This window comes from Saccostrea cucullata, unplaced genomic scaffold (genome assembly GCF_032062105.1).
Source record: "Saccostrea cucullata isolate Sc308-1 unplaced genomic scaffold, CSIRO_AGI_Scuc_v1 ctg305, whole genome shotgun sequence".
Taxonomy (NCBI): Eukaryota; Metazoa; Mollusca; class Bivalvia; order Ostreida; family Ostreidae; genus Saccostrea; species Saccostrea cuccullata.
The window spans coordinates 850,601-865,737 of record NW_026938238.1 but is presented as its reverse complement, the minus strand read 5'-3'; the positions used below and the strand labels follow the sequence as shown (position 1 = coordinate 865,737).

Sequence of the window (15,137 nt, the reverse complement as noted above, 5' to 3'; positions counted from 1 at the left end):
CTATATATTTCTATGTAAAACTTTGGTCGGCCATTTTGGCCCCGCCCTACCCCGGGGGGTCATGATTTGAACAAACTTGAATCTTCACTACCTGAGCATGCTTCCATATGAATATGATGAATTATGGCTTTGTCATTCTTGAGAAGAAGATTTTTAAAGAATTTTCCTATATATTTCTATGTAAAACTTTGGTCGGCCATTTTGGCCCCGCCCTACCCCGGGGGGTCATGATTTGAACAAACTTGAATCTACACTACATGAGCATGCTCCCATATAAATATGATGAATTATGGCTTTGTCATTCTTGAGAAGATTTTTAAAGAATGTTCCTATATATTTCTATGTAAAACTTTGGTCGGCCATTTTGGCCCCGCCCTACCCCGGGGGGTCATGATTTGAACAAACTTGAATCTACACTACATGAGCATGCTCCCATATAAATATGATGAATTATGGCTTTGTCATTCTTGAGAAGAAGATTTTTAAAGAATTTTCCTATATATTTCTATGTAAAACTTTGGTCGGCCATTTTGGCCCCGCCCTACCCCGGGGGGTCATGATTTGAACAAACTTGAATCTACACTACATGAGCGTGCTCCCATATAAATATGATGAATTATGGCTTTGTCATTCTTGAGAAGAAGATTTTTAAAGAATTTTCCTATATATTTCTATGTAAAACTTTGGTCGGCCATTTTGGCCCCGCCCTACCCCCGGGGGTCATGATTTGAACAAATTTGAATATACACTACCTGAGGATGTTTCCCCATAAGTTTCATCTTTCCTGGCACAGTGGTTCTTGAGAAGAAGATTTTTTAAAATATGCCACTAAATTTTCATTTATTCCCAATTATCTCCCCTTGAATAAGGGCGTGGCCCTTCATTTGAACAAACTTGAATCCCCTTTTCCCAAGGATACTTTGTGGCAAGTTTGGTTGAAATTGGCCCAGCGGTTCTTGAGAAGAAGTCGAAAATGTGAAAAGTTTACAGACAGACAGACAGACGGACAGACAGACAGACAGACAGACAGACAGACGGACAGACGGACGCCGGACAAAATGTGATCAGAAAAGCTCACTTGAGCCTTCGGCTCAGGTGAGCTAAAAATGTTTACTTTTTATTTTTTTGGATTTTTTTGTAGTTCTTGTGGATATGACTGAACCAAACGCTGGATGGGTTAATGATGGAGATGACCCAGAAAAGGACCAGAATTTCTCCTCTGAATCTGCCTTGATATCAGCAAGATGGGGAAACTTCTCAGATGAAGAAAGTGAAATAAATCATTACGTTGTAGATGTTTTCGTAAATGATGTAAAAGCTAGAACTTTTGACGTTGGTATTAAAAAAGCGTTGGATGATTTCTCGATGAGTTTTGCTCAAGGAGATCGTATTTATTCACTTGTCACAGCATATAATGGAGCCGGATTGTCAGTGAAAATGAAATCAAGTGGATTTATCATTGATCTAACCCCGCCAAATTTGAAATACATTCATGACACAAAAAATGGACTATCCTATCAAAGTGACTCTCAATCCCTTTCATATGCCTGGAAATTCTTAGATCCAGAGTCAGGCATAAAACAATATCGTCTTACAGTATTTGAAATGCATCAAGGAATGAAAATTAAATTCTACCCGACAAACGAAGATTTTATTTGTACCAATGCAGAAAATATTACTTTATCTGGTCTTTCTTTGCAAAATGGAAGAAAGTATCTCGTCAAAATTGTTGCTTTCAATAATGCCGACATGCCTGTATCACATGAATCAGAGGGCGTGATAATTGATACGTCAGCTCCAGTCATCTCACAGGTAAATTCAATTTCTTATATTTGCATTCTCTCTGTTTTCTCCCACTATGAACATTTTTAAGAACATTTAAAAAAATGTTTTGTGCTACAGTGGCTGCAACGTTATTGTTGACAAACCAATCGTGTAGAATCGTTACATCCACTGTAGCTTGGTTCATAGACACAAAAAGTATAGCATTCCAATATCATCATCGCAATTTGTGCCTTGTTGATATACCTTCTCTGTCTATAAATCTATAAAAAGAATAGAGCAACAAATAATAATCTTTCAAAAATGTCTCTCAAAGTGTCTTACTCTATCTACAGTTTTTGACTAATTAAGAAAAAAAACAAGTTACAAGTTTTGCATTGCAAACATAAGGTTGGTTGAATCTGTAGATGAAAAATTGAGAGACAGGATAAGCGTCTCACGGAGATTTATTTTTAATAGTTGGGTATTTCACATTAGCAGAATCAATTGCCAATTGTCAGTCGCATTGCTTATCCACATGTTAACACGAAACTTTCTAATTTAGTGTAGTCTGTTTTAACGTTTGTCTTTTAGGTTTCCCATAGCAAAACATGGACATTGTCATTATATTCTTACCTATGACGTCACATATGCCGGCTTCTGGATAACATTTGATACGACGAGTTATTCCTCTTTACACATTACCGTAAAACAATATATAGCGAAACATTGACATTATGGGAAGCGGGGGGGGGGGTATCATTTAGTAGCTCATTGCTCACAGTACCTCTAGGTTTTTTTTAATATTCATCCTCCAGACTAGATGATACAACAGTGTTGAAAATATAACTAAAGAAAATAAACTACAGAGAGACCCGTTTGCTTAAAACCTTTTGTATAGATGTACTCCTATTATAACTGTTATACTCAGTATATGAGTGTGCTTGTGAAATATATGACATATTTTTTATACCCCCGCTTGAAAAGTGGGAGGGTATATAGTGATCGGGATATCCGTCCTTCCGTCTGTCTGTACGTCCGTTCATCCATCCATCTGTCTGTTTCACTATTGGGTACCCATATCTTATCCGCAACTCCTCCTATACCAATGAATGAAATTAAATGAGACTTTTATAGAATGTTTGTTACATAATGCCATTGTGTACCTCCTATTTTACTTTTTGTTCTGACACTTATTTCGGGTTTCCCAGAGCAGAACATGCACTTTGCAAATATAATCATATGAGAGGTGGGGATATCATTTAGAGAGCTCATTGCTCACAGTACCTCTAGTTTGTACTGCATTTCGGCAAAATTTTGAACTCTGATTGTGTATATTTGATTTTAACGCCTGATTTATAAAAAAAAAAAAATTTTTGAACAGTTTTGATAAATATTAGATTTAAGAACTAAGATATGTAATGTATAATGACATATTTAGGTTCATATCGGACTACCAGGGGTCGAGGAGGAAGAAGAAGATGGAAAAGTGATGCATGCAGATCAGTCTGCGATGACAGTCAGCTGGAGAGCTGCAGACTATCAGAGTGGAATTGTGAAGGCATGGGTAGCAATTGGACTCAATACTAACGACACGTCAATAACGAACGGGTTCAAAGAATTTGAAGATGGAAATGTGGCGCGACTTTCTGAGTATTTAATCTTTTTCTAATAACATTTTGATTGTTTAATATGATGACATTGCTCATATTGAATAATTTTAAGGTCTCCATGGTTCTTCTTTATTTTTCTTTCGATTTTATTATAGCCTTTCCTTAACTCCTTCATCGATCAGTGACACAGAAATCCAGTATTACTATGTAATGGTAAAAGTAATGAATGGAGCAGGTTTGTTGTCATTACAAGCTAATTCTAAACCAGTTTACGTAATGAAGAGTAATGTACCCGGAACCGTGTTCGATGGACGTGAAGCATTATCCGATGAAGACTTTACCTATGATAGAACATCACTAGCCATGTCTTTCAATGGGTTCGAAAGTGAGGCGTGTAATCTTATTCAGTATGAATGGGCCATTGGATACAAGCCATTTACCTACGATGTTTTACCTTTTACCGACTATGGAATTGTGATGCATAATCAAACCTTTGGTCAGGCTCAAATACATGTATCGTTATACGAGGGTTCCACATATTTCATAACTGTTCGAGCAAAAACTGGTTTCAATTGCCCAATGGGTGAATACGTCATATCTTGTTCCGATGGTATCAAATTAGACACCACAAAACCGCAGATTGGTATGAGCTATGAAGAAAACACAATTACGCCAAATTCAATGCCTCTCTATCAGACCAGTATGGATTCTGTCAATTTAAAGTGGAAGATCAAGGATTCGTCAAAGATCTCAGAATCGTGGTGGTCGATTGGAAGCCTTCCAAAACAAGAAGATGTTTCGAAGAAAATTAACACCATGGACAATTTTATTCCTAGTGGATTTTTGAAATTGTCTCATGGACAAACATTTTATGTCAATGTTGGTGCTAAGGATAAAGCTGGAAATGAAATGATTACGTCTTCACCTCCGATTACTATAGATACCACTCCTCCTGAAATTCACAATTTCACATGTACTCCCTTTATTTCTTTGCGTAAGTCTTTAGTCGTCTGCACCTGGGCTATGATAGAAGAATGGGAAAGTGTTTTAGCAAACACTGCTATTGGCATCGGTAGGAACGAAACCTATCCGGATATATCAGAATTCCATACATTTTCAAAACTGACGAGAAGCTGGACTCGAGATCTTCGCTTGAGGTTAAAGAATGACAACTTTGCCCATATTCATATAATAGTTAAAATGCAAAATTTGGCTGGTTTAGAGACTTACAAATCTTTCAAAATAGTCGTGGATTCAACTCCACCATCTGGAGGAATTGTACAAATTGTGACCACAACTGCAGCAACAAATGCATCAAGAAACGTTCAACGATGCCAAATTCCCCAGACATATTTAGAAGCTCGAGTTGCCAGCTGGGGAGATGCTGAATCTGGAATTGACAGGTTTGTATATCTTATATTAGGAGCAGTACTGAATCTGAAATTATGTTAAGCACTACGTATTGCTATAAGTCACAATCCTCCAAGGCAATGGTTTGGTTTTCCATCATCCAAAACTTGTTTTATGATTTTATGATTTTAAGTAAAGAGTAAAAAAAAGAGTAAAAAAAAGTCCCAAAACATCATGAAGAATATGGTTGATTTTATTTAAAATAAAAATAATTATTCGAATCTAAAACATTTAGTGCAGCATTTTTACACTTTTGCTTAAGAAAATCGTTATTGATTACTCAGTATGTCTTGAAGCTTTGGGACATATTCTTCTTATGGTACCTTTATATTTTCGGGGGATGAAAAGAATATAAGGTAAACTATTCCATTTTGAAGTGGAAAAGAATCTTAAAACAGTCATCGATTGTATATAAACTTTCCATTTGCACGATGACAAGGAATACACACACAGCAGATGTGATCGGTCAACAGGTAATGCCTACTACTCCATGCATATGGCACTTCATCGTTTTCTGGTGTTTTAGAGGTCAATGTTTACTCTGCTCCCAATTTGTATTTTTCATTTGACTTTTTAACTTGATTAATATTCGATATCTCCATATTACATTAATTTTATGACTACATTATTTTTTAGTTGCTTAATTAACAACAGTAATTTTCAGTTTATAAATTCAAATAAATGTGATAAAAAGACACCATGGAGTCCTATGGAAGTTCAGGGGGCCGTTTTTATTCCAAGTCCACGATTTTTTATTGTTTAAAGATTATTTTGAGATCAATCACTATCCGTTATCCTTCTCTTTTTCTACTAGAAAGCTGTCTCCCTGCTCGATTTCAGCCTTCCGATAGAACTTTCTTGAAAACAATATTTAAAGCAATGTTTTTAATTTTTTTTATTGTAATCAATAAAAAGTATAACCAGAGTTATGATTTAAAACGAAATCATGGCTGAGTTATGAACTTATCTTTAAGACAAACAGACCTATGGCCATTATATGCAATATGTGGAGATAATGAACACAACACTATTCAAGTACAAGAATCCATTTGATAAGAATGAAAAATTTTGGAGCTGAACAAACTCGGACCTACAAAACATCAGATATGGGATCAAGTGCCATGCAGGAGTGAGCATCCCCTGCCGACTGGTCGCACCCGGCCTGTGCTCCTTGGCATGATCGGGAAATTAACGGGAAAATCCTTACACAATTCAGTGTGTAAATAATGGCCTAACAATTTATTGAGTTTATTCTAAAAGTTATTTACTGAACACATTTTCCTAATTACATGTGTAAGGTTTGGGGGGGGGGGGGTCATCTCCTAGTCACTACATGCTCGAGTTAATTGTAAATTTATTGCAAATGAAGACAATATGTGGCAACTAGTAAGGGATAATTTTTGTTGTGATTATGGGAAAAAAGATAATTGCTAAAATTTAGGCGTGTAATACTAGTAGGTCAAAAACAATATCCTTCCCTTTTACTATGTAAAGATTAATTCTTAGAAACTTATAGAGAATTAAAAAAAACCATTTAGTTTTGATATGAGCGTGAAATGAAATTAATTTGAATTCTCTTTTTAAACCAGATTTTAGTATTTTAGTTGTTTGACTACCTGTTTTATTTTCATTTTTTCTTCTAGGTATCAAGTAGCTGTTGGGTGTGGTGGAAAATCTACCAATATTCTCAAATTTAGTAATTGGATTATAAATGACGTCATATTAATTCCTAATCTTGATATGATAACAGGAAGTAGGGTCGTAGTGACTGTAAGGGCGTTCAATAAAGCAGGGCTGTATGGACAAGTGAAATCCGATCCAGTCATTATAAGTCCAAATCCCAAACTGTATGTTTATGATGGTCCAACGGAAATTGATATAGACTACCAAAAGTCACTGTCTTCCATTGAGGGGAATTGGCGATATTCAGATAATTGTCACATCGAATCGGTTGAATGGGGAGTGGAAAGTATCGACGGTAAAGTCATTCAAAAATTTCAACCTGTGCCATCCGCCTTACATCATTTCTATTCGGATCTAATAGACCTACAAAATGGCGTCACTTATATAAACATTATTAGAACCATTGATGCACTTGGAAGGGTTCGTGAGAGTAGATCCAATGGTCTGGCTGTAAAAATTCAACCTCCAACCCCTGCAACCGTGAGGGATGGATCGGACGACGATTTGGACTATCAAGAGTCAACTAACGAATTGCAGATCAATTGGGACTCATTTGGTAAACCGAATTGTAAAGATCCAACAGAAAGAATTGTCAGGTACGAGGTTGCTCTGGGAAATGATGTTCGATTCGAAGAGACTAGAAGTAATGTTCATTATTTTCTTGACGCAGGACTTTCAAACAATTATGTTTTCAAAGGACTTAACCTTACATCAAAAACTGTGACATATTACGCAACAGTTCGGGCATATAGCCAAGCTGGAAGTTTCCAAGATGGGATTTCTGATGGAATTAAGGTTGGGTTCAGAGAGGTGTTAACAGAAGGTAATATCGAATATAATGCTGCCCAATATATGACTGACAAAATATCCGTTTCCTGGTCAGGCTTTGAGGCAGATATGGGAATTGATCACTTTGAGGTTGGTATTTCATCAAGACCGCCATTATATCCTAATGGAACACATGACTGTTATACATTTAGGGATTTCGATGAGGTTTTTAACACCAAGAAGATGGAAGGAGTGGGGAAAGACACTTTCAAAGATTTAAAACAGTTATCTCTTCTTCACGGTCACAGTTACTTCGTCACTGTTATTGCGGCAGATGTTACAGGCAAATGTGTTGGAAGCACTGGCAAAGCGGTCATTATTGACACATCACCCCCTGAAAAGGGAAACGTTACCATCCGAGGAAAATATTCTGATAATATTGTTTACATCAAACATTATGATCAGATAACTATTGAATGGAATGGATTTCAAGATAACGAATCTGGTATATTGGAATATGAAATAAAGTTGTATTCTTCAACAACATGCTATGATGACGGTAGTGACCCAGAAAAAAATACAGATATTCATACACCAGAAAAAGCTGTAACTGTCAAAACTGAGAACAAAATTACGTTTTATGAATTATCTCTGAAGCAATTTAAAACATACATTGTCAAAGTGACAGCTAAAAGTAAAGCTGGACTTCAGACTTCAAGTTTGTCGGAATACATCAAATGCGATACAACTCCACCGACGAAAGGAACAGTTAAAGTTGGTGACAGCTGGTTCAAAGAAGCTGCATTCCAGCCTTTTACAGATAAATTAAATGGAACAATCGCATTAGCACATTCCGAAATGGCATATCAGTGTCAAAGTCAAAGACCATTGGACGCACAAAATGAACTGGAACCTATGAAAGGACGTTTCCGAACTGAATGTGTCATTACGTCAGATTCAAAAGTGAAAATTGAAATCCGTCATGATGATAATTTACGTGGCATCATTAAAGGAGGTGTAAAATCGATAAAGAAAGAAATAATAGCAGGAAATTATTCCAGTAAACTCACAACTGCTAGAGGTAAACAGATGGTGACTTCAATTTTTCTTGCAACTGGAAGTCAATTTGTTAAAGAAGAATTAGATTTTCAAGTTAAAGAAAATCAAACTGACATCGATTATGATTTAAACAATACTTTATCTGATTCCTTTTCAAACATAACAAATTTTGAAACTTCCAATATGGAAATGTTAAATGATTCGAAAATGTTGAATAAAAGTACAGTGAACTCCGGCATGTCCAAAAATATAAACCATACATCAAATGTCGAAAAGAGTTCTGTTTTAGGATTAAACGATATTTTTGGCATTGGATTTCACATACCAGGATACACAAAAGATAAGCAGTGGTTTGTTTTCGTATGGGTATTCGACCAGTACATCTCAACATCTAGACAAATACCAATAGACTTTGACCCAACCGTTTCAAATGTAGAATATACCATCCAATTAACAAACAGCACATTTGTTGGAAAAAATGTCTGGAATGTTAAATATTTCATACAATCTGAACAGATTGCAGAATTTAATGGCTTGCGATTTGAAGAATATGGAACATTTGGTGTCTATAACTGGAACGAAAATGAATACGTGCCACCTATAGAAAATATCGATTTTCCTGTTGCATTTGAAGCTAGTAGTACCATAGAGATAATGAAAGAACCGATTCCGGCTGACAAGCCCTGTATGTTCGGGTCGTCATTTTTTGAAAAGGACAGTTTTATTCAAGAGTTTTGGGTTAAGGTGTCTGAGTATGAGAATGAGACAGATACTTCATTTGATGATTATTTGTTATATGCTTCATTCTGCCAGAAATGTACTGAAAATTGTAATATTGGATGTAGGCAAGATTGCAAGCCCTCTATGACAGAGTTTGAAATATTGCAATTCACCATTGAAAATCTTAACCTGACAGCATCAAAAATGTCTGGTGACAGGACAAATGGAAGCGCCGTTCAATACGATTCTACAACTTATTTCATCCATACTCTAATTGTCAATTCTGCAGGCATCACTACTCATTCCGCTTCTAAGGGTGTAATTATTGATAACACCCCACCAGAATTTAATTATGTCCGATGTGTCGATCCCCTGTCATCAACAGAGGAACCCTCTCTATATCAGGGATCAAATGATAGCTTAAGAGCCTACTGGGATTGCAAAGAAGATGTTGGTCAAATTGTCGACTATAAAATAGATGCTGGCACATCACCAGGTATGAAGATACATATTTTTTACATCTTAATTCTTCTTTTTATTGAATGTTTGTTTCTCATGAATTAATTGATTGCAGAAAATAATGACATATTGAGTGACCTACCAGTCGGAAAAGGAAGGAAGTTTTTATACTCTAATCTGAAGACTCCTTTGGAACACGGTAAAACGTATTATATTACTGTAAGGGCTGTGAATTCTGCTGGTATGGTCGGAAAGGGGTCCTGCAATATTATAGTGGAACTATCCCCACCTAATGTCGAAAATCTAATTGTGCAAAACATGTTTACTCAAGATGATGAAGAAACTTTCGATGTTTCATTGTCAACCAACGAAATTGGACTTCAATGGCAAAATGGAACAAACGACGTTGAATTTTATGGTAAGAATAAAATTAAATTTATAGAAATATGCCTTTTGTAACTGTGTAAGTATACATATCATGTAAACTCTTACATCTACTTTAGAATGGCAAATTGGATCTGAGAAAGATACTGACGACATATTTCCAAGAATAAAAGTTGGGCTTGCGGACTCCAAGAAAGCATCTATTCAGAATGGTGAACTTTTGATTGATGATATATCTCTAAATGCAACAGTGGGTGTTTTTGCCTCAAAAAACAAAACTAATCAAAAAGATGTACCAAACCAGTCGTTCTTCAATATGGAGCCAGGATTATGTTTGCATATTAAATTGTTTGCTGTTGGGAGATCACATCTGTCGAGCAGCGTAAATCCTAAACCGACATGCGTTATTCGTAAGCACAATAATACATGCATTTGGAATGTCAAAACATTACTGCATTTTACTCAAATATAATTATCAAGGAAAATGTTTATTTCCGATTTTTATTTCTGATTGATGAACTAATTACAGGTGACAAAGATGAACAGATTGATTTTACCAAAACAACAAAGGAAACGTTAAAAGATCCAGTGACTTTAATGCCTGCATTGTCTTTTACTGGTAATGATTAGGTTGTTTACCACCACTTTTTTGACACTCAAAAATCGTTAAATCTGTTCCTTTATGTAAAGTTATCTAGATTGAAAGCCTAAAATTATCTTTATATGTTTCAAAACTTAATATTTTCAATTAAAGGTAAAGATAATGTAATTCTTGCTGGAATGCTTTCAAAGTCCGATGTCATGCGTGATTATGGTACTGCAGCTTCTGATCGTTATAAGCGTTATATAGTGGATCCAACTGATACTCAGAACAACACTGAAAGAATTCTTCAGAAAAGGTAAGCAATGAATATACAATGTAAAATGCAATCAGTTTCTGAAATATTTTTACATTTTTCATTTTCTTGAACGAGAGTGTTTATTCCGAATGCTTTGAAAACAGATTTATTGGCAATACGGAGCATATGTTTTACCTGTCACCAATAACGAATATCGAGACCAAGTTTATATTAGATTTGCCATTCAACCATCACAAATACGATGTCAATCAGGAGCGCCCCCTTTTGATCTTCTGGAACAAAGGTACGTCACATTTATGTCTGAAGATTATAATGAAAGTGCTAAAGTTGTTAACTGTATGTTACCTTAAAGAAACATAGAAGATAACGAACAGTTTTCAAGATAAAAAAAATCCCTTAAATAATACAAAACAGGAGCAGAGGAAACACGGACATCCAAACATCGGGGGTGGGATCAGGTGCCATGAAGGAGTGAGCATTCTCTGCCAACCGGTCACACCCGCCGTGTGCTCCTTGTCATGATATTGAGATAACAGAAAAATCCGTCGTCAATTCAGTGTATAAATAATGGACTAACAATTAGCATGAAAAACGTCAGTCAGCTTTTGACTCAATGATAGATTGTATTTACTGACAAGGTCATGGTATCGACCATAGAAGTTACGAAATGATGACGTGAAAGGCGACTGCTGAAATTCTTGTTTCATCAACTTGTTTTACAATAATTTACCTCGTTTTAAAAAACTGTTCATACATAGAGCATGCTCTTACGTATCGAATTAACTGAGATATATAAACTCAGTAATTTCTTTATATATATATATATTTTTTTTTTCAAATAGAAAATGAGAAATGGGAAGATGTTGAGACAAACTGCGAGACATCATCAGTCATTGATTACCAGACAGGAACAATGACAATAGAGGTTTTTATTTTTATTATGGTCATCTTATAATTTAATTGTTAAAACGTTAGTCATCCAAGTTATCTAATTCTTAAAATGTGATAAATAAAAAATTTCAGAATTAATTTCGGTTTACTGAATTGAACTTACATGAAAATTCATTTTTTTCTGACTGATAATCGACATGAATTTATCTCTTTCAACTTAAGAGTTCTGTGTACCATTTCATTGTTCCATCACGTGATATTAAAGTGTCGTTGTATCAGATTCCTTGATGAAGGTAAGGGATTTTTTTCATATTATGGCTAATATGTACAAGGTTGCAAAGCTGGTTTGTTTACAAATTAAAATGTCTTTATTTATTTCAGAATTAATTTCGGTTTACTGAATTGAACTTACATGAAAATTCTATTTTTTCTGTTGTACCATGAGCAAAAGCAATAACCCCAAACCACTTCTATTAAATACATTTGCATTTATTTATACCCTTTTATATTATAATGCTTGATTATTTATTTTGTGAAGTATAATTATACTATTGTATCTAAATGTGTTAATACAAGACGTCTTTAATAGAGTTCTAGTACGATTTTTCCCTGTATTTTTTAATGTGACATAACATTTTCCTATGTGGTTTCTTTGTAAAGTTTGCCCAGCTGTGGTCAACTCATGGAATCTCCATATTGAAAGGACAATTAATTTATGAATGATTCGTTCACACAATTACACACGACAAATACACCGATCTTCTTTATGTCAATTTGATGGAATTTCAAATTTGAATTTAGGTATGCGGCGATATCTTTCTCGTTGACAAGAGGCATGAAGGGAGGCAAAAACGGAGCACAGCTGAAAAAGGAATAATGCAATCCCCAAGAATGTTTGCTTTAAGAAAGGTATCAAAGACCGTCCCAAATAACCCGCCATTCATTACAACAACTGAAATGCAGTACAAAGAAGATGAAACATCGTCAGAGTTGATCAAGATGGGTGATCCAGAGAATGACTCACTATCTATCAGATTAACTATGCCACCAAAACATGGATCGGCCAACCTCACATCAAATGGTGTCTTAACTTACCTCTCTCATCGTGATTTCTATGGGGATGACGTCATAACCGTGAGAGTCCGTGAAGTCAATGTCACATCTCCATTGACGCCTCTCGAAATCGAAAAAAACATCACAATTAGAGTTCTTCCCCAAAATGATGAACCTATTTTATCATTTAAACAAAGGTACCATGAAATGAAATGCACCAAAAATAACATCACCTTGGAAGTTCTATTGAATGGAAATGAAACTAGACATATCTTCTATGGAATTCTCATATTGGACGATATTGATAGCAATAACACTGTACATTTAGGGACTATGCACAATAATACCCCCAATAATCATTTCGTGCTTGAACAACAACGGCACAATGTGGCGAATTTTGGTCATAACGGCGTTCATAGGGAATATAGCATCAAGCAAGATATACACAAATCATTCAGTGGGATTGCAGAGTTTGCAGCCCGTGCTCATGATGAATTTGACGGAGGAAAAGTTTCTTTCAGCAAGGAATTTAGAATCAGTACTTACATTTTAATTAATCCCTGTATCCATGGTATTTGTGCGAATAAAAGTAATGTTCCCTGCAAGGACAAATCACGAGCTTTCAGTTTCGAAAATTTCCGTTGTGATTGTTATCCAGGATATCGAGGTGACTGGTGTCAAGTAGACATTAACGAATGCGTTCCAAATCCCTGTTCTGTTTTTTATGACTGTAACAATTTGATTGGACGGTACGAATGCATCTTGAATGGTCCTAAATCCTTTGGTCTTGCCATAGGTTTCACTGTTATTGTGGCTACACTTGTCCTTCTGATCCGACGATGCATTCAAAAACGACCTCTGAATAACAAAATTGCACCAATTAATATCTGGTAAGTTGCCGGTATCTTATTTGGAAAAGTGTTATGATTATCTTATGCATATTTTGTGAGACGAGTAAGGGCTTCGTGGTAACTATGCAGGCGTTAAACAGTCCAAAATATAAGTTGTTTACCTTTTGATTACATGTACTTATATTCATAATTTCTTTATTTCCTTCTGTCATCAGTTTTTATTTAAACGAAAGGCCCCTAGACCACAGCGCTCACCTGCATAACGAAGGCCTCGCTCTTTGATTTCTTCCTATTCATTCGTTTGTAAAACATGAATCACACATTTAGTTCCACGCCATCCCCGGAGGTCTTGATTTAAAAAAACTTGAAATCACACCACCTGAGGATGCTTTCATATTGATATGAATAATCAATACTTTGTTGTACTTGAAAAGAATATTTTGGAAGAATTTTTCTTAGGAATAAACTCGTCAATCACAGGCCCACCCTTAACTTTAGGGTCATGATTTAAAAGAAACTTGAATCTACACTACCTAAAGATGTCTCCATGCAATTATGACCTACATGACAAAATGCTGTTGTTTTTTTTTTTATATAAAGAATGTTCCCATATATCCCTATGGTAAAAGATTGTTCAACCCTATCCCTTTGGGTCATTATAGGCACAAATTTGAATCTATATGACCTGAGGGTGATTTCACTGCTCAATGGCCCTAAGTGCCGAGTATTGGTCAAAATTTGCTGTCCTCCCACAGGTGGTGGCGTCTCCGTATAAGTGAAAAATTTTTGAGAGGGATGTTAAACAAGAAACAAACATACAATTAACCTATTCAGTAACGGTATAATTACAGAAATAAAAACATATTCGTGTCCATTCATGCGAGCTCTTCTTGATTTGCACTGCATCGATTATTTGTAAGGAATCCGAAGGGAAAAAATGGGCAACTAACCAGTATACTTTCAAATGTTTAATCATAGCCTTTTCGTACATTTTAAATTAATTAAAATTTTGTTTCCATCAGGGATGAAAATATGACTCGAGAGAACTCTGAGCCAAAGGACTTTCCACTAGATACATTAACTGCTGAGTTATCGACAGCACAACCAGCCAACTCTGTCGCTACGGAAACAAAGAACAAGCGGTTATTTTTTAAACGACTTGGCACTAAAGGGCATGAGGTAAAGGGTGGATCTGGAAGCCTGCATGAAATTGAAAATGATCAAGATTTCAATATAGACGAAAACCAACTAAGCAGAAGAACTGTGTTGTCGGAGGAGCAGATCCAGGCCATGTTGACACCCTTGTCATATTACAGTTCTGCTGTTGGAAAGAGTCTTCCGCCTCACCTACAGAGGGGGCGTATGGAGGAAAGGATGAGCCACGACGGTCCAAAGTCCTCGCAGGCATAAAACTGTCGACAAGAAAGCGAATTTAATAACTTTTATTTTTTCACACATTTAACCAGAGCTTGTACCCTAAATGTGAATTTGTGTTGACTAGTATTAAACTGACTTGCATTTCTATTGCTTTTTTATTCTGAATGTTCAACCGGGAAAAGAAATACGTGTCTACTAGAATTAATTGTAAAGTAAGCAATATAAAGTCAAAAGTCTAAGAATTTGTA

At 35.7% G+C, this 15,137-nt stretch overlaps 1 protein-coding gene across 1 annotated transcript; it reads left to right on the top strand.

Annotated features, from left to right (window-relative positions):
* The first annotated feature begins 7,290 nt into the window (after window positions 1–7,290).
* On the top strand, window positions 7,291–15,036 carry LOC134249701 (uncharacterized). Its single transcript, XM_062732046.1, has 9 exons — window positions 7,291–9,510; window positions 9,589–9,891; window positions 9,977–10,267; window positions 10,387–10,476; window positions 10,612–10,756; window positions 10,861–11,000; window positions 11,560–11,642; window positions 12,410–13,551; window positions 14,535–15,036. The coding sequence occupies exons 1-9, from the start codon at window positions 7,320–7,322 to the stop codon at window positions 14,920–14,922; spliced, it is 4,773 nt and encodes a 1,590-aa protein (XP_062588030.1). The 5' UTR covers window positions 7,291–7,319; the 3' UTR covers window positions 14,923–15,036.
* The last annotated feature ends 101 nt before the right edge of the window (window positions 15,037–15,137 follow it).